Below are 20306 nucleotides of genomic sequence, written 5' to 3' on the forward strand. Positions count from 1 at the left end.
ACCGGTCCATGAAGACAGTTGAAACTTGGGAAACGGCTTTGTGGAAGAGATTTGAACTGAGCTTTAGGAAAGGCTAATTTAGTTGAACTAGAAAACACAAACATAGAAGGATGGACTTACAGGCAGAGGAAAAGAGCAAAGCAAAGAACGCTACGGCGTTAGGGCTGCACGGATACTGTTAGCGGTGTGCTGGTCAGTGTTTAACAACTTGCTCTTCAGAGGCGAAGGGAAACCCAGGTTTATCATGTTTGGTGATTTCCAGGGTATAAATGGTCCCATTAGAGTCGGTGTCAAGCTATCAGTGTCACTGAGCACGGGGTTGGGAACCGATGAGCACAACCAGCCGAGGGGGGCTCCTGCGTGAGCAAGTGAACGTAGCCCGCAGCCAGACGCAGTCCTAATGGAGAGGAAGGCTTCTGTCCGGGAGTAGCGCTGGATACGTTTAAGAGATAAAGCGGAATGCTAGTGGGGCTGTTAAGACAGATAAGAAGCAAGTGTTGACGAGGATGTGGAGTAATTGAAATCTTCATGCTGCCGGGAATAGAAAATGGTGCAGCCCCTGTGGGAGGCGGTCGGGCAGTTCTTTGAGAAGTCAAACATAGAGTTACTATAGGACCGAGCAATTCCACTCCTAAGTCTCTTGCCAAGAGAACTAAAAACAGACGTTCACGCAAAAAGCTTGTACATGAATGTTCATAGCAGCATTATTCACAATAGCCAAAAAGTGGAAACATCCCAAATGTCCAAGAGATGAATGGGTAAATAAAATGTGGTATATCCATACAATGGAACGTTATTGGGCCATATAAAGGAATTAAGTACTAGTACATGCTACCGCATGGCTGAACCTGAAAATACTACGCGGATACAAAAAACGACCTATTGGGGCGCCTGGTTGGCTCTGTCGGTAGGGCATGAGGCTCTTGATCTCGGGGTCATGACTTCAAGGCCCACACCGGATGTAGAGATTGCTTAGATAAAACCAAAAAAAAAAAAAACAAAAAACCCCAAACCCCAAAACTGCAGAGGGCCACCTATCGTATCATTCCGTTTATGTGAAATGTCAGGAATGGTAAATCCGCACACACACAAAGTAGACAGGTGGGTGCCAGGGGCTGGGGGAGGGGAAGATGGAGAGTGACTGCTGAGGACTCTTAACCCCCAGTTTGAGAGACAGTATTATTCTGGTGTTGCAGCCATTCAGGTATGTTCACTCCGCTGACGTTAGAGAAGCCCTGTCTGTGGACCTGGCCCTCCAGGCTGGAAGTCTGTCCTCCAGGTTCAAATTCTCCATCATAAACAGCTAACACATCTGAACACTAAGCTGTCCTTGGAGAGTTTTACATAGGCCAGTACCTATTGCCCTGTTTCTTTCATGCATGATTAAAAGCTCAGGTGAAAAAATTTAACGGAACATTTTGATCTCATTAAAAAACCAAGAAAAGCACATCTTTGAAATATAATCTCGTAAAGCCCTGCCTTGTCGACAGATGTGTGTACCAAACTCTCACCTATCAGAAAGGGATTGAAATTTATAAAGGGACATTTTGTTTCCTGGCGACAAAGCCATTTCAATCCTAGGGATATTTACAAGCAGTATGGAAAAGCTCTCTTCACCTGACAGGCTGGCTGCAGGTAGCAAGTGTCTAAATGTCAGCGACCAGCCTTACTCTTGGAGAGATTAGCTTGGGGGTGGGGGGAGTTGCTGGGGGAGAAAAAGTGGAAAAAGGACAGATGTTATTTCATACGTATGAACAGACTAGGATCAGAGGGTGAGTCTGGGCAGGCGGTAAACAGCAAGGGGAACCAAGGGGCGGGGGGTCTAACTGCTGCTGTCCTCATTGCTGTTAGACCACAAATATCTCCCTCTTCGTGGCCCCATTGCCAGAAAGAGGAGGAAAGAGTCTGGATGCCCCCTCCATGAGGTATCTCCAGACAGGGTCATAGCATTAGCTGGCTTTGTTTTCTTTTTTCTTTTGTCAGCCAGTTTACAAAGAGCTTTCCCGAACATAATCTAACTGTCCCGAGAATTTGATGTTACTCAGTTTGGGTGGGTGGGATCTATTTAATCATCTTATAAACAGACAAACAAATAAATAAAATAAAATGTGGGGCGCCCAGGTGGCTCAGTTAGCTGAGTGACTGACTGTTGATCTCAGTTCAGGTCTTGATCTCAGGGTTGTGGATTTGGGCCCAGAGTGGAGCCTACTTAAAATAATAATAATAATGATAATTAGTTAATTTAAAAAATCATCTTAGTAGGGTGTTGTCTTCCCTGTTTTACGGGCACAGAGAGATTTAACAACTGGTCCCCGGTTGTGCAGTTTGGGGTGGCAGGACAAGGTGAGAGTCTGGATCTTTGGGCTCTAATCAAGAGCGCCTTGCACAGCTCCAGAACCTCTCTAGAATCTACCCTTTCCCCACCATGCAGTCATTCAGCGAATACTTAAAACTGAAAGCTACTATGTGTCAGACACTGTTCGGGGCACTTGGGCTCCATCAGTGAACAAAAACCAAGCTGCCTCCTTCTTATGGAGTTTGCATCCGATCTGGATTGAGGGCAGGGGCAGAAATGGACAATAAACGTAATGACTAAGTTATAAAGTGTGTTGGAAGGTGGTTAATTATGGAAAAAAGCAGGCGCTCGGGATTTGAGGATCAGTGGGGTGGAGGGGACTGGATTGCAGTTGTAAATAGGGAGGCCTCAGCAGCAGGGACAGTATCAGGGGCGTTGGTGGCGGCTAAGAGGGAAGACGCACGTCAAGTGACCAGCCCAGAGCCCGCCGCAGGGGGTGCTCATAGGTGCTCAGTTATGGTGGCTGTCATCACCACACCAATTCTGTCTCCCTGTTACCCTGTCAGTGTCTCCCAGGAGCCCCCAGGCCAAGGCTGTGCCCAAAATGGACAGGCAGCTCAGGTTCCAGACAGGTTGGACAGCAGGGTCAGGGTCCCGCCTGGCTCAGAGCATGGTGGCACAAACTGCCCCAGCCTCAGGTAGAGACCCAGTATCTAGTTTTGTCCAATGCGTCCATGGCCAGACCAGCAGGGCAGGTCCTGCCGGGGTGACCGAGCACCGTCCCTGCTGTTTTTGACCAAAATGCAAGCTGATAACCCAGAGTAGAATAAAAATGCTGAAAGAAGGAGTAGCGTAAGGCCAGGGCTCCCCCATCCTCCTTCAGACTGGGAACCCCGGGGCTTCCAGCACCGTGTTGCTAGGCAACAGCACACAGATTGAGGACAGGCAGCAGGGGCCAGCCTGCCCGGGGTCTGTTTGCTTTGGCTGCTGCTGGGTCTGGTGCCTGTTCTGGGGGAGAGGCTGTGTCATTGCAAGGAGAGGAAACACCTGACTAGGAGCGTGATTAAAGGAAGGCCACAAAGACATCCTTGACTCTGAGTCTGCCTCTGTGCCTGCAATTCCACCTTGAGCCATTTGCTCCTTCAGGCAGAGTCTGGGGTGTTGAACTTTTCTGGGGTGTGAAATTTTGGTTAAAACAAAATCTTCACGGAGAAGAATAAATATGTAAAAGAGATTTTAGGAAGAAAAAAACCACCATTGCTTCGTTGAAGTGGGGGAATCCTCACTCTCCTCCAAAGGGGCTTTCTAAACCCCTAGACTCTGGACCACAATTTGAAAATCCTTGACTTAAAGCATTTCAGCCCCATGTTAAAAAGTGAATAGCCTTTGTTCGGCAAAATAGTAAGCTATTTTAAAATTACTAATTTTTGACAGATTTTCATGGTTTTCTGTTGGGGGAGGGGTGGCGGATCACAGACTCCTTTAAGTATCTGATGAAATCTATACACTTTCTGCCCAGGAAAATGCACCTACCTGCAATTCTGCATCTCGTTGTATTGGGGAAGTGGTCCCTGGGCCGTAGATTAAGGATCTCTGTCTTGTGGGCCATTTGTTTACCTGATTTGCTTCCAAATGGGACAAATACTTAACTCTTGAGGCATAGAAGAGTGAGCTTTGAAGGAGGGAGGGGAAAAGATCTAGACGAAAATCAGAATCAGAATCCTGGGGATGGAGCCCAGGAATCTGTGTTTTTAACATGATCTCCAGGCAGTCATGATGATCAGACAGATGTGGGGACCAGAGGTCTGGAGGTGGTATGTCTAGGTCCTAGGGCCCAGGACGCACTGCTCCTGAGTTAGCAGTCCTCTTGAGGGTGAGGAGGAGGGAGGGAGAAAGGGAGAAGTCCTGCTGCCCTCCCCAGGCTGACAGGCTAGAAAACAACAGGAAAGATCCTGTGTTCACAATGGGAAACTGAGGTCACGGTGCCCCGGAGCCTCAGCCAGACCATTCACCCAATACGGGAATGAGGGCACTTCAAAGCAAAAAGAACAAAGAACACGAGTTCATCCCGCTAGGGGTGGGCCTAAGAGAAAGTCTCATTTGGGACACTGATGTTCAAATTCTGGTATTTCTCTGTGGTTTTCCATATTCTGTATGCTGCCCCTCCCAGCAAAGGTCAGTGCCTCCTTGATAGTCAGGATTGTTTAATGGGATCTGCTGCATCTGAGTCAGGTGCTTTCCGAGCAAAGAAGCATTTGCCACTGAGTCAACAAATACCTGTTGATCCCGCTGTATCAAGCTTAGGGCGCCTGCCTGGCCTACCCCCCCTCCCCACCCGAGATTCTCTCCAGAAGATCTGCTTTTCAGGGATGGTGAGAGAAGGGGCTGAGGCTGCAGTTGGGGGAAGAGCAGGAGGCGGCCTCCCCCAGACCCCAAGGCCTGTAGTCAAAATCCGGGTTTACTTAAGAACCTGTTTCTTGACGCAAGCCCTGTCCCAGCCAAGACAAACCCAAGTCGTGTTTACCTCCTGCTTCCTTGGGGGGTTGTGGTTGTGCAACAGTGACTTGGTGAGACTCAGATTTAGGATGCGAGACCCCCTGTGTGGCTCTGTCTATCCTGCCTGTGGCAGGAGAGGTATCCCCTTCTCCCCCCCACCATCGTTGCTGGCCGTGATCCTTCGCCCACCCCGTCAGTGTTTTACTCGAGTGGAGCCATTCATCCAAATCGAACAGTGAAGATTTGTGCATTCCAATGTATATAAATTTTACCGAAAAATAAAAAAAATAGCCACAACTTCCAGAGGGAGGAGTAGGTGGAAGTGAAAGGGGAGTGGGCACAGGTAGATGAACATGGATGGCAGAAATTAAGTGTCGAAACTGGGAGATGGGGGTCATTATATTCTGTTTTTAAAAAGTAAATATTTGACATTTACGACAATAAAAAGTTAAAAACAAAAAACAAAAAGAGGACTTAGAGATGTCTGTTTTTGCTTAGAAATCTCCCTCCCTGATCAAGAACCTTAAAGAAACTCATACTCTTTACCCTAGTAAACTCCACTTCTGGGACTGTATCCAAATCAAATAATGAGAGATACACAGAAGGCTTCATAGTAGTGCTATTTAAAATAAGGAAAAAGTTGGACAAAACTCAGTGTTAAAGGAACTGTGGTACAGCCATTAAAGACAAGGGAAAGTGCTTGTGACCAAAATTGTAAAAAAAAAAAAAAAGAAAGAAAGAAAGAAAGAAAGTCAGAGTACAAAACTCCAAACTGTACGATCTTCATTTTGTTCTTAGAAATGCATGCGCACGTATAGAAAAGGACTCTGGAAAGAAATGCAATCGTACGTTTAAAGTAGTGATCTCTGCTTGCTGGGCTTGCGGTCGATTTTTACTGTCATTTTAATTGTAGCCTGTATTTTCACCTTTTCTGCATTGAACACGGATTACTTTGGTATTATTTTAAACACTGAGCAGTGCCATTTTGAAGGGAGCAGGGGGCAAAGGTGGAAGAGAGAGCAAATTACTGTGCGGGTTCCGGCCATAAAAGGATTAGGTATCAGAAGTGGAAGGAATCCTAAAAATGGCCTAAATTCAACCTTCTCAGTTTACAAATGCGAAGACTGAGGCCCAGAAGAGTCAATCTCTCAGACTGCTTGCTTTATCTTTTTTTTAAGATTTTTTAAAAAATGTATTTGTCAGGGAGAGAGAGAGAGAGCACAAGAAGGGGGAACGGTCTGCAGAGGGAGAATCAGGCTCCCCACTGAGCAAGGAGCCCGATGTGGGACTCCGTCCCAGGGTCCTGAGATCATGACCTGAGCCAAAGGCAGACAGTTAACCAACTGAGCCACCCAGGCGCCCCTTGGACTGCTTGCTTTAACACCGCATTGAGCCCTCACTTCCTTCCCGGGACCTCTGCAGCTCTGGCCCCTGGGCTCACCATGTTAATCCCTGCAGGTCCCTTTTGGGGAGCAGCCTTTGGACTTTCCAGCCAGTCTGGGCCACCCGTTGCCAGCATCTGTGGCCAGCTGGACTGGGGAAATGCCCTGGCAGGAAGAAGGTCGGAGGAACAATGGGCCTCCCAGCCACCCAATCACCCAGTGCCTCTCCCTCTGACACTCCTGGCCAACCGTCTCTGTCTACTCGGCTCTGCTCTCGCAGAGGTTAGCTCGAAGTAGTGAGGTTAACGTTTTTGGTGTCTGGCCTTGTCGTGGCTTTCAAACCACCGTGACTTGTAAAAGAAACAGTGGGTTTCCATGGTTAGTGTCAAGTTGGAGTCAGAGACGTGTTATAGACTTTGCCAGAGTCTTTAGACATGGTCTTAGTCCATTTGGGCAGCTATCACAGAATACTATAGACGGGGTAGCTTAAAAGGCAAACATTTCTTACCCATGGTTCTGGAGGCTAGGAAGTCCAAGATCAAGGTGTAGGCAGATCCAGTGTCTGGGGAGAGCACTCTGCCTTTGCAGATAACCTTCTTCTCACTGTATCCTCTCTTATATGAGACTCTGTTCCTCTTCTTATAAGGACACTAATCCCTTCATGGGGCCTCCAGCCTCATGTCCTAATTACCTCCCAAAGGCCTCACTCCAAATACTGTCATATCAGGGCTTCACCATATGAATTTGGGGGGGACACAAATATGCAGTCCATAACAGGTATCAAAACCTTCTCTGGAGTAAGTGGGGGCAAGCAAGAACGTGCGATGATAATTAGTAATAGAGAATGGCAGAAGACCAGAAATTAGTGTTTATGATCTGTCTCCTCCCTGCCAGCACACTCCCCACCACGTACGCATAGACACTCCTTGAGAGCGGTGACTGTCTCAGACACCACTGCTTCACCAGAACTTCGCACAGAAGAGGCCCTCAGGATCTACTTGTTGAACGAGGAACAAGTGAATGCCATTTTTCTAGAATATGGAAGACCCGACATGTTCCAAGTTAACAGTATTTCCAGAGTTTAAACATTTTAATTCCAAAAGAGCAGAATGTTTGAAAAACAATATTTTTGGCACTTAATATTTATTTGCACAACTACAACACCATGCTTTCAAACAGCTGTTGGTAGCAAGCACATAAGCACCAAGGGACCGCCATGGGTGGGCATTTCTAGTGAGCTTGTCATGACGTCCCCTCTGTCTGTGGTCTTCCGCCCCTTCCTCCACTCCTCCCTCTTGGTGTCTTTCTAATTTGGCCAATATATATACTTTTCTTTTGGGGATATTTCTTAAATTTAGACTATCAGATCATAGACTTCTACTCTCTCGTGTACTTAATAGGATAAGTCAGAGATTGGGCAGGTTCCTGCAGCATAATCTTTTTTTAATTTTTAAAAATTGTAGTGAAATACACATAGCATAAAATTATCTTTACCATATTTGGGGACGTCTGGGCGACTCAGTCGGTTAAGCATCTGACTCTTGGTTTCGGCTCAGGTCATGATCTCAGGGTCGTGGGATGGAGTCCTGTGCGGGGCTCTGCGCTGAACATGGAGTCTGCTTGAGATTCTCCCTCCCTCTCCCTCCCACTCTCTCTCTCAAATAAATAAATAAAAATCTTTAAAATAAAATTATCTTGACCATTTTTAAGTGTACAGGTCAGGCATTAAGTCCACTCACATGTGCAGCCATCACTACCATCCATTGACAGAGCTCTTTTTCCATCTTGCGAAACTAAAATTCTACTCAGGGGCCCAGCCCCCAGCAACCACTATTCTACTTCTTCTCTCTATGAATTTGACCAGTGTGGGTACTCATCCAAGTGGAATCATACGGTGTTTGTCCTTTTGTGATCGGCTTAATTCACTTGGCATAATTTTCATTTACCAACAGATAGCTCAGTATTCGACCAAGGAAATTCCAGCTTTGGGATTTTTTTCTTCTTCATTCTCATGTTCCCGAGGAATATGCCATATGGCTGGATGACGTAGGAGAGGGCAGATAAACTAAGGTGCCCACTCCTCATTTCCATACCCCACCCTTCTTTTCTTGAAGCCACTGCCTACTGTGCCCCATTTAAAATTGTGATTTGGGGCAAGGGGTGGCACCTGACTGGCTCAGTTGGTTAAGCACCCACCTCTTGGTTTCGGTTCAAGTCATGATCTCGGGGTTGTGGGATCAAGCCCTGGGTCTGGTTCCGTGCTCGGCGGGGAGTGTGCTGGAGATTGTCTCTCTCCTTCTGCCCCTCCCCCCCAATAAATAAACATAAATCTTAAAAAAAATAAAAATAAAATTGTGATTTGGATATGTGTCCTATCACTGTGCATGGAGGAGCCAGGAATTGTGTGTGGACATACATACCAAATACATTTGTGTGTCTCCTTTGTCAATCTGTGTGTTATGCAGACCGTACGCTTTCAAAGACATCACTGGGTAAACTCGATATGTTCACAGAACGCTGACTATAGTCGAGGAGCACTGCCAGTTAATGTCTCTGATTTAACTGTCTGTCTAAGCTCACGTCTTGAATGGCAAAATCTCGAAGTGTAGTGCAGATTTGAAACAGCTGCAGCAGACCCAGCCACCTTGGATGGTGGAAATATCCCCAAGTGACACGAAGCAAATTAGCACATTTTGAAAGGGGAATTTTCTAAGGCTTGGAATCAACCATTTTCCCAGCAAACCTCCCACCCAAGTGGGACTCAGGAGACACCAAATGAAAGGCAGCGAAAAGAAATGGACTTGGCCCCAGTGTCTCCAAAAAAGCTAAATGCAGTCCGAGTGAACGGAAATGATCTGCCCTAACAGATTAGGTATTTTAACACCAATTCTCAGGCCTCAGAAGCGAGTCTGGCTGCTGGCAGACAACCAACACTGTCTTATTTAATTTTTAGATTTGGCTGTTAAATTTGGCCCAGTGGGAGCTTGTGTTTGATTGGACGTATGAAGGTGGCGGATTTTGGGTGGGCCTGGGTTCTAGCTCAGTGACTTACCTGCTGTGTGAGCGTGGACAGGCCATTTCACCTCGTTGAGAATGTTTTCTCATCGGTACTACAAGGGAAACGCTCCTGCTTTGCTTGCCTTATGGGGAATTTAAAGATCAAACGAGACCGTGTTCGGGAACTGTAAAATCACTATGCAGATGACCAGCGTAATTATGCTCGCAGGCAGAACATCGAATCCTTTCTGCCTGGTTCACTCAATTCTGCATTTAATTTATACCCTGTGGATTTTAACCGTCATTCTTGCAGGAAAACCCTTTGGGGAGTATCGTTTTTAGGCCTGGAATTGCTATATGTGGGGTTGCCCTATTCATCTCAGCATCCTCGGAGATAAAGAAAAGACTGGAATTATGGGGGGAAAGAGACCCAGAGAGACAGTAGCCCCAGCGCCCAAAGGATTGCCATTCTACTGTTCTTTCTTTCCTAGGTGACACTGACATCTAAGTCCAAAGCCAAAGATTCTCATCAAAAGTTAGGCTCCCAGCCGCCCCAATTTTCCCCTTCTCTGCATCTTCTCCCTGGGGATGAAAATGCTGAGTTTGTGTGTTGCTATCTTGAGCCCTACTGGACACAACACGTGGTAACTCTAATGGCTGGGCATAAAATATACAACTGGTAAATATTTATAATAGAGAGAAATAAAATTGTTCTCTTACCCTCTTAAGTTTCTGAAACTACAGCTCGAGAAATGACACGTTCACCCTCTTTCCACAAATCTGAGATGCCATTGCTTCTAAGACCCACCATTTTTTACGTACTGCAAAGAGAGGAAAAGCTTTATCAGTTAAAATATGACACAGCGCTTTCTCATTGCGTCAGTTGTGATTTCACAGATGTTAAAATGTGAAAGAACTGTGCATCTTAGAACAGATGGGATCCAGTGTGTTTACCTCTTCCAAAAGGTAAAGTTTTCTCCTCTTGGTTCTGATGCATTCTTAGATTAGCAAACTTCAAAACGGTCTCATTTTTGGTCTCCGCTCCTTGCATTTACACGTGGTATGCAATCATGCTTTTAGGTGGGTTGAAGGGGGACGTTAAATCTATTTTTCTTATGGATACTATAGTGCCAAGTACTTCAGCACTTGAATATAGATTTAAGTAAAGGCAGCTTATAAAATGCTTGTCAAAGCCAAAGTTACATTGATCCTGTGGTCTGTCGCTTATTGTAAGATTTAAAAGAGGAAGAAATGTTTAAGGGTATGGGATGCCTTTACTGTGGTCTTTTTTCCTCCCACATAGTGCTTTCTGTTATTTTCGTTGTTACTATTATTCTATGTAATGCTCGATTTGGCTGTTTAGTTATTTAGGTTATTCTTAGCTCAGGAAAGCGACCGAACTGTGAGTTTCCCAGGGCGCAGAGAGATTAGGCATGAACAGGTTCAGGTGATGAGAGCTGCCTGGGTGAAAATAATGACGTTTTCTTAAAACGCAAGGTGGGCATTTAGAGTCTTTCTGGGCAGAAGGGAGTATGAAGAACAAGGAAATAACAGCTTCAGTGACAATCGTTTGCACGTTTTTCACAGACCAGACCTTGCTCATAATTCCACCGTGGGGGACAAGAAAAACTGCACCTGTTTCTAGCCGTTCTGTAGTTACCTTCTCACCTTCCTCTGGCCTATCAGGTCCTTCCTTATACACAACAGCCAAGAGAGTCACCACACAGAAAGGAATTCTAAGGACTAGACCATGGCGGGGTGGAGAGGAAGGATCCAAGTCATTGCAGCTCCTGTAGGCTTCCTAAGAAGCATTTGGGCCACCATGATCCTTGCTCCCTGCCGGGGAGAGGGAGGGTATGGGGGGGGGGGGTGGCATGTTACTGCGTTGGCGAGTGTCGGTAGCCATCATGCTGGGCGGGCGTGGGTGGACAGCTGTTCATGTCTGATCACAGCTAACGCACATCTTGCCCACTGTTGTCTCCCCTGCAGTCTGAGTACCACTACGAGTACACCGCGTGTGACAGCACGGGATCCAGGTGGAGGGTCGCCGTGCCGCACACCCCGGGCCTGTGCACCAGCCTCCCCGACCCTGTCAAGGGCACTGAGTGCTGTAAGCAGTCCTGCTTCTCGCCCTTGACCTCTGCCCCAAGCCTCCTGCCATCTGAACTAGGCCCTCCCCCGTGGTGCCTCTGACTTAAGGAATCAGATCTTTCAGTTAGCCCTCCACCCCTTTGAGCGCTGGCGCAGGAATGTTATTTCATGGCTGCAAACTGGGTATCTAACTTTGCTTTTATTTTCCTTTTTCTTTTAATTGAAATCCCATCAGGGGATAAAGGAGGAGCAACTCCAGCTGTGTGCCACTCAGATCTTTTTTTTTTTCGGTTTGCTTTCATTTGCTTTTGTGCCTGTGCAGATCTCTCCAATCTACACTCACCAGCCACAATCAGTCATTAGCAAAGACTGTGATTTGCTTTTGTTCTTGAAAAGGAAACCAGAGAATATGAATTTCTGCAGAGACAGATCTTTGAAATGCACGGGGCATCGCTTCAGGGAACGAGCTCCCCAGCCGTGGAGCTGCCCGTGCAATCGGGAAGGCGGTGGCTTGTCTGCCGTTCTGTCCCTACCTCTCTGACTCCGTAGTCCCAACTTTTCCACAGCTGGCGGCTATTTCCCCTCCACTGTTCTTTCTAGAAGTGCAAAGGGATAACAATAGGGACTAGAGTCAAGAAATACTGGAAGATTTGGAAAGGAGATTGGAGACGTTTAAATTCTAAAAAAAACTTGCCTAGTGCCCAGTTCAGTCGGCGAGCAAATAAATGCCTGTTAAATTAATGAGCGGATATTGCTAAGATCTGAGCAGGACCGAGGTGTGACTAATGCTAACAAATGAGCCATCTTTTGGCACCAGGTAACTCGTCCTCAGCATCAGCTGAGCTCCTCCTAAGTGCACGTGCTGTGAAGCATGAAGAGAGGTAAGGCACAGTCTCTGCCCCCAGGTGCCTACAGTCTGGAGGAAGCAGACATTCATGCATCCATTCATGTTTTCAGCAAACCTTTATGGAGCCCCTGCCACGTCTGTCCCAGTCACTGAGCCACCGTCCCTGGAGGAGCTCAGAGCCTTGTGGGAGGCACACATCAATAAGATGTGTTAATATGAGGTGAAGAAGAACGGAAGTTACGGATGCTTAGAGATCAGGAAGAGCTGGGGGAGCCACTTGGGCAAAAAGTTTGCAGGTGGAAAAACACCAGACACATTCAGGGAAGAACACGTGGTCTGGGGCGGAGGCAACACAGGGAAGGTGACAGATGGGGCTGCGGTGGAGAAAAGCCTGTAGGGGGAGATCGAGCTGGAAAGTTAGGTTGAGGGAACATTATGGAAGACTTCGAATGCTGGGCTGAGAGCTTAATTCTACAACTAACGGGGGTGTCTGATGATTTTTTAAATAACAGGAATAATAGTACATATCAGTGTTTTAGAAAGATACCTCTGACCACAGAATGAGCAAAAAATAGGAAACAGGGAACTAGATAGGAGGGCACTGCAGTGGTTGAGCTAATAGGCGTGCGAATCCGGACCAGCGTGGTGGCTGTGGAACCAGAAAGGAGACGGAGGCCAGAGACTCAAGGGGGAAATTCATGGCTGAAGGCCTGGCCACCGTTCAGAGGGGTCAGCCCGAGAGGCCATGGTATCCTCTACTGGAGAGCTCTCAGGATGGCCGAGGCTTTCGCTTAGGAAATGTCAGGGACAAGCCCAAATTCCCTCAGCAAGGCAGAGTTCCCACAGCCCTAAATCATTTTTTTTTAAATAACAGCTTTATTGAGATATAATTTGTATGTCATAAAATTTACCCCTTGAAAGTGTAAAGTCTAGTGGTTTTTTGAATAATACAGTTGTACCACCACTATTAGCTTCACAATATGTTCATCACCCCCAAAAGAAACATCATATCCACGAGCAGTCTCTCCCACGCTCCCTCCCCCCAAGTCCCTGGCACCGCACATCTGCTTTCTGTCTCTGTGGAGTTGCCTATTTTGTCCATTGCATATACACGGAATCATACAAGATGTGCCGTGGTTCTAAATCTTCGTGGGGCAAACTCCTAGATCTCGACCCTCTGTTCCCCCTTTTAGGGTGCCCACAAGCCGCCCGCTTCTCCTGGGGTGGCAGCAGCCTCACCACCCTGCTATTATCCCCGCTCTGTGTTCCAGCCTTCTCCTGCAAAGCTGGGGAGTTTCTGGACATGAAGGACCAGTCCTGCAAGCCGTGCGCCGAGGGCCGCTACTCCCTCGGCACGGGCATCCGGTTCGACGAGTGGGATGAGCTGCCCCATGGCTTTGCCAGCCTCTCAACCAACATGGAGATGGAGGACAGCACCACTGAGTCCACGGAGAACTGCACTGCGTGAGTGCCTCCCCCCATGGCCTCCCCCGTGCTGGGCAGGGGAGGATGGAAACGAGGGAGCCTCCCACAGCACTGTTGGACGTGACGCCCGCCTCAGCCCAAACTTACCAGTGACTGACAGGCCTTTGTGAGAGGTGAAGAACTGGGGGCAATAGGTGGAGAAGGTGGACAAGGGTTAAATGGCCAGTCTACTTAAAACAAAACCTAATTGTATCTCCACCACGGGATTTTGGATCAGCAGTAAACTTCCTCAACTTGATTGCAACACAATGTGCAAAGCATTAGGTATCTTCCTGGTTTGGGTGCTAACTTCTAAAACTGGTCAGCCCAACCGGAGTTTATAGGGTTGCAGGGGATAGACTAGGACCAGAGTTTTGGTCAGTGGTGGTCCAAACCCCTTGAAATCCTGGAGACCCCAAAATTTTCCAGCTCAGAAGGCGATCTTTTCAGTACTCGAAAAGCTCAGCCCCAGGTTCTCTGGGAACTGGTGAGCTACCCTTATCATATCTTTGACTATTTAATTCCAGGGATAGGAATTAATGATGTGCATTTTATGTGTCAGACACTGTTCTGGGCGCTTTCCCTATATCACTTTCTAGAATCCTCTCAAGAACCCTCTGAAGTTGGTATTATTATTCCCTTTACACAAATGAGGAACTGGAGGCTCAGAGAGATTAAGTGACTTGTCCTTTTTCACCCAGCTTGGAACCGGTGATATTGGAATTCAAACCCAGTCCCAAGCTTACTACTACCCCATGCAGACACTCTCAAATACCATGTAGTGTATGCAAGACAACGTTGAGTCCTTAGGGAGGAATAGTGGTGTAAAAAACAATCACCCACTGCTCCTTGTTAAATGTTGACAAAGATGAGAGAAGGGCCACCTGGGTGGCTCGGTCAGCTAAGTGTCTGACTCTTGATTTCGGCTCAGGTCATGATCTCAGGGTTCTGAGATCAAGCCCCGGGTTGGGCTCCAGCATGGAGCCTGCTTAAAATTCTCTCTCTCCCTCTGCCCCTCCCCCCTTAAAAAAAAAAAGGAAGGTGGGAGAAAAGTACATGAAAGTTTCTCTTATACCCAAGCAATCAAAAGGATAAAAAGAAGTTAATAATTGTTTACACTGGTATTACACTTGGATTTCTAAGACTGGGACCAATGTCTCCCGTTCCTACACTTAAATAGAAGTACCATTATTGAGAGAAAAAAAAGGAAGCACCATTATCGGAGCCAGGCAGCAGGCATTTTATAGTCCAATTTTAATGTCACTTTAGAGTTTAATATTATGTGTCAAAATTATTGGCATGACAAGGTTGGCAGCAAAGATAAAGCCAGAGAGGATTAAAGCTGAAAGGGGACCCATTTGTGTCCTAATAGAGAATGTGATTGACCCCAAACAAGGTGCACGCCTGGCTCACTCAATCAATTCTTACCCGCACAAAGAAAGGGTTTCTCTCTCTCTGGGGACCTCACTGAGAGTCCAGAAATCATTACCACTCAGCAAGACAGGATGTGGGCCGGTGAATAACAACTTGTGTTTCCATAGCACAGATGGCTTCAGGGCCCGGATCTTAAGGTGGCCCAAGACATCCCCAGGAGGGGGAAAGGATGTTTCTCCTCTGTGGAAACAGAGAGGCATTGGGCACCTAGAAAGGCTTTGTGATTTCCCCGCTGCCCTCAGAAGGGCGGTAATGGAGCTAGTACCAAGATACCGAGCGCCTGGCTTTCCTGCTCAACTGGGTGTTTACCTGAATCCGTGCCCACTGTCTCCAGCCTGACCAGAGCCCACCTCCTGCCTGTTCTGCCTCCGGCAGCGAGTCTCGGCTTCCACTCCAGCCTCTGCGGGGCCCCTGGCCCCCCCCCCCCCCCCCCGTAGCCAGACCCATCCCTTCCCGGCTCAAGACTCTGGATTCCATGGATTCCTCTTTTCTGGGAATAACATCCAATGCCTTGCCACAGCCTGCATGGCCCTGCCTGGTCTAGCCTCTGCCTTCCGCCCATTTCTCTGGCTTCGCTCGAGTTACCTTCCCTCCGGCTTACTAGGGCTCCAGGCACAATGGCTACCATGCTTCTTCCCTTCTGGGTCTTTGTTTTTTGCTCCTTTTAAGATTTTATTTATTTATTTGAGAGAGAGAGAGAGAGAGAGAGAGAGAACACACGTGCAGGGGTAGGGGGGAGAGGCAGAGGAAGAGGGAGAGAGAGAATCTCAAACAGACTTCACACCCAGCACGGAACCTGACGCAGGGCTCCATCTCACAACCCTGGGATCATGACCTGAGCCAAAATCAAGAGTCAGGCGCTCAACCAACTGAGCCACCCAGGTGCTCCCCTCTTGGGTCTTTGGACACACTCTTCTCCAGCTCTTCTGGCTGACTCCTGCTTCACCCTCAGGTCTCTGCCTAAATGTCACTTCCTGGGAGATGCCAGCCCTGGCCCCATAGATTCCCATTACATACACACGCTTGCACCATCTTACAGTTCTCTTTCTGGCACTTATCAGACTAATGACTATGTCATTCGTTGTGTGATTAGTTAAGTGTCCTAATCTGTGCCTCAGTTTCCTTATCCTAAAAAAAAAGCACCGTGATCAACATGGTATTCTTCTTATAGGTTGTGGTAAGGATTAAATGAAATGATCCGTGTAAAGAATTTGGAGCGATGCCTGGCACTAGAAGTCAATCAACACATGTTGTTATTATTGAACGTGAAACGATCTTCACCAGAGACAGCTCTGACAAAACCCAGAATCATGAGGCCTGGTGCAAATGTAGCCCACTTACGGCCTCCTTTTAATTATTCATCTCGCTTTGGGAGTTATTTATAGATAATGCCATGGAGCACATCAGCATTAAGTGTGGTCTCTTTTAATAGGAGAAATCAATACCATTAGGTTAGCTGGGGTGTCTGGGATGAGCTCAGCTTAGGAATCTTGGACATGCTTCCATCTGAGAATGACACCATCGAAGAACTGGAAGTACATGGTATTATTCTAACAAACGCAGGGGGAAACCACTGCCACTGTTAATAATTGCCTGGGTTGGTCTCAGGCAAAACAATGAAATAATGGGCTTATCTTTGGTCACCCTTTTCCACATTCACCTGTATAATCTCGAGCCCCTCCTGTGTGCCAGGCCCAGGGCTTGGTGCCAGGGCTATAATAGGGAGCAAGGTAAGTTTGGCCTCTTACCCCACAGCATCTGTCAGCCAGCCAGGAGGACAAACAATTGAAGGAGAATTAAATAAATTAAAGAGGAATTAGAATATGATCGGAGGAGGAAGACAAATTGCAAATAAACTAAAGAACAGATGCTGAACCTCGCTAATAATCAAGGAAATAAGATTTAAAGCCCAAGGAGACGCTGTCTCCTACCATATCACATTGACGACACCTTTACAATCTGACCATTCCAAATTTGGGAGCACGTGGGGCCACAGGAAGACCCTCACATGCCACTGGGTGTATATCGGCAGCAGCCACTTTAGAGAGCAGTGTGGCAGGAACTGGTAAAGCTGGAGGTTCACATGCCCTCTAACACAGCGTCCCCCTCAGACATGCATACAAGGAGAGGAACAAGGACGTTTCTAACAGAGTGTGCAAACGACAGCAAAAGATTGGAAACAATCTAAAAGTCCGCCAGTGAGTAATGGGTAAATCAATATGGTAGAACCATGCAAGGCAAAATTAGATAGTAGCAAAAATGAAGAAAGAGCTTCATGTGTGGGTATGGATGAATCCCACAATCTTTATATTGAAACAAACAAAAAAAGCAAGTTTCGGGATACATGAGTATGATGCCATTTACATGAGGTTTAAAAACAAGCAAAAGCACCATCACAGGACATATTGTTTAGCAATACCTGCATAATTAGTAAAGGGTAAAGAACCACATGGGGATGATAAGCACCATATTCCAGAAAGTGGTTACTTGGCTGAAAGGAGTAGGTGGTAGTCAGACAAGGGCTTGAGATTCGCTGGGTGTACCCCAAGGCTTCTGCTGTATTGCATTTTTTCCCCCCAAAGGTTTTATTTATTTATTTGACAGAGAGACAGCACGAGCAGGGGGGAGGAGCAGAGGGAGAGGGAGAAGCAGACTCCCTGCTGAGCAGGGAGCCTGGCACAGGGCTCGATCCCAGGACCCTGAGACCCTGACCTGAGCCAAAGGCAGACGCTTAACCAGCTGAGCCACCCAGGCATCCGCTGTATTGTATTTCTTAAGCACAGTGGTGGTCTTAAATCTTTCATAATATGTGTGAGTGAAGGAGAAGAGAGCTGTGGCTACGAGAAGAGAATCGGTGAGAGCTCAGGGTGCACATAGCAGAGGCCAGTAGAGTCAAGGATGACTTCTCAGATGAGGTGACGTTTATTCTAAGACACGAGTAGGAATTAAACAGAGAGAAGGAGGGGCGCCTGGATGGCTCAGTTGGTTAAGTGTCTGACTCTTGCTTTCGGCTCAAGTCATGATCTCAGGGTTGTGAGATTGAGCTCCATGTTGGGCTCTGCGTTGGCCATGGAGCCTGCTTAGGATTCCCTCTCTCCCTATCCTTCTGTCTCTGCCCCTCCTCTGAATAAATAAATAAATAAATAAATAAATAAATAAATAAATAAACAAATAAAGGAAGAAATGCTGGTGGGCTGGAGTCTTGAGAGTGGGTGAGGATTTGTGCCCTGTTCTAAGGGCAGCAGGGAAGTGGCATGTCAGAGTTCTGTTCTGGAATGTGGGGGAGGGATTGCAGGAGGCAGAACTGGATACAGGGAGGCGAGATAGGGGCTGGTTCAGAGCTGGGGGCTGGGGGGTGCAAGGAAAAGGGAGAGCCCCGTGGTAGGGTTGGACCGAGTTGAGAGATATTTAGAAAATGAAGTCACAAGACTAGATTGATTGTCTCTGAGGTTCTCTGGCCTTCCTTCTTCCCAGTTACCAGTTACATGCAGCATCTAAAAGTGGGCATTGCCAGAAAAACAGGTGGGCCAGACTGGATGGACTCCTGGGTTCTGAAGACCAGCAGTGTCTGCTGGCTTTCTGTGACAGCTTTGAAGTTAGGCAGACCTGGGTCTGAATCTCAGCCCTGACACTTGCTGGCTGTGTGACATATGGCAAGGTATCCACCGAGCCTCAGTTTCATCATCCATTAAGTGGGAAAGAGAAGTCATGAATACAAAACATGTAGTTCAGTAACCAGGAGATAGTCAGCAACCGATAAATGTTACCCAGCTCCCCCTCACAGCACCTGCCATCTATCATCTGGAGAGTTCTGTATAATGTGGGGGGCGCACCTACCTGTCGTCCTTGTGTCAGCTGTTTCCCCAGGCTCCTTGATCTGGAGGTCATTCTCGTTCATGTCTAAATTCCCATTTGTGAATCACAAGTCTGGAGTTCCTCCGAGACCCAGCAGGAAGTGAGACCTGCACTTCGCACGAAGCATGGTGGGCCGTGCCCCTGCCGCTGAACGTGGCTCCTGTTCCCTCACAGGTCCAAGTGGGTTCCCCTAGGTGACTACATCTCCTCCAACACGGACGAGTGCACAGCCACGCTGATGTACGCTGTCAATCTAAAGCAGTCTGGCACGGTCAACTTCGAGTACTACTACCCAGACTCCAGCATCATCTTTGAGTTTTTTGTAAGCCCCTGGCCCCGGGGGAAGATGGGAGGTAAAGACTCTCCAAGGCTCGGGTTCATTGACAGGCATCATCAGCATGTCTGGTTGGGGATTTTCCATAGCGGTCTTCCCTCTGGAGAGAACTGTGGACAAGATAAGCTGAGACTTCAAGAGGCAAGGAGAAAGGCTGAAGCTGGGGAGCTCTGAAGGGGAAGAGACTAGGGCGCAGGAGGTCCTAGGCCTTCTGCCCGCGCAGACAGCGTGTAAAGGCTTCTGAGTTACAAGTCAGTTCTTGGGTGTTGATGACCTGATGCTTTGTGGGTACCTAGCTCCCACCCTGCTTCAAGGCTCATGCGTTTGGAGCTCAGTCCCTAAAGAAAATTGGCAACTCTTCTCCCATAAGAAGGGCCCTTTGGAAGGCTATGACAGCATGGGGGTAAGGAACCCATTTTCTTGGAAAGCTGAGACTCTCTTCCCAAACTCCTGCCACCTCAGGTTCAGAATGACCAGTGCCAGCCCAATGTGGATGACTCCAGGTGGATGAAAACCACAGAGAAAGGATGGGAATTCCACAGTGTGAGTATAGTACCAGCCTCCCCAGAGCCCTTGCTGGGGATGCCAGCAAAGGGGCCATGGGCTTTTCCTCCAAGGAGAGCTTCTTCCCAGTCTGGGCTCCCACCCCTCCGTCCCTAGAGGGCCGGTGTCTGACCTGATGAGGATGCCATAGTTTCTGTCTTCTTGAGTTGATAGATTATGGGTGTGAGATGACTTGCACCCCTGGCTTGACCCCCAAGGACCAGCAGCTTGCCAGCTCTAAGGGCCAGGTCTTCTGGGGATGGGGTGTGTATACACAGAACCAGAGAAGAATGAGGGAACTCCACGCACCTGTCCTGTCAGTACCCTCGGGCTCCCTCTTGGGCCTCCCCTTGGAGATACTCACGGTAAATGTGGGTGAGGGAGAGGCCATGAGAGGGTGGTAAGAGGAGGCTTCAAGGCAGAGAGGAACTAAGCTGAGCTGGGAGGAAGGACAAAGCTGAGGCAGTACAGGGAGGGGATCAGAAAAGGTGCCGCCCCACAGACTATAAGGGGACGGGTCCCCACCAGAGGCTAATCTGATGGATTAGGGATATCTGTCTTCCTGTT

General features: G+C 47.7%; 1 protein-coding gene across 4 annotated transcripts in view; it reads left to right on the forward strand.

Annotated features, from left to right (window-relative positions):
- The window catches only part of ELAPOR1 (endosome-lysosome associated apoptosis and autophagy regulator 1), a 65170-nt gene that overhangs the window by 20951 nt on the left and 23913 nt on the right, over positions 1-20306 (forward strand). For all 4 annotated transcript variants that reach the window (XM_087866149.1, XM_087866150.1, XM_045801600.2 and 1 more), the window contains exons 2-5: positions 11161-11281; positions 13381-13573; positions 19037-19184; positions 19659-19739. In XM_087866149.1, the coding sequence (XP_087722275.1) occupies positions 11161-11281; positions 13381-13573; positions 19037-19184; positions 19659-19739 (543 nt within the window). The remainder of the gene's footprint in view (positions 1-11160; positions 11282-13380; positions 13574-19036; positions 19185-19658; positions 19740-20306) is intronic.

Source organism: Ursus americanus, chromosome 12, assembly GCF_024610735.1.
Source record: "Ursus americanus isolate L20-20 chromosome 12, mUrsAme1.1.p, whole genome shotgun sequence".
NCBI lineage: Eukaryota > Metazoa > Chordata > Mammalia > Carnivora > Ursidae > Ursus > Ursus americanus.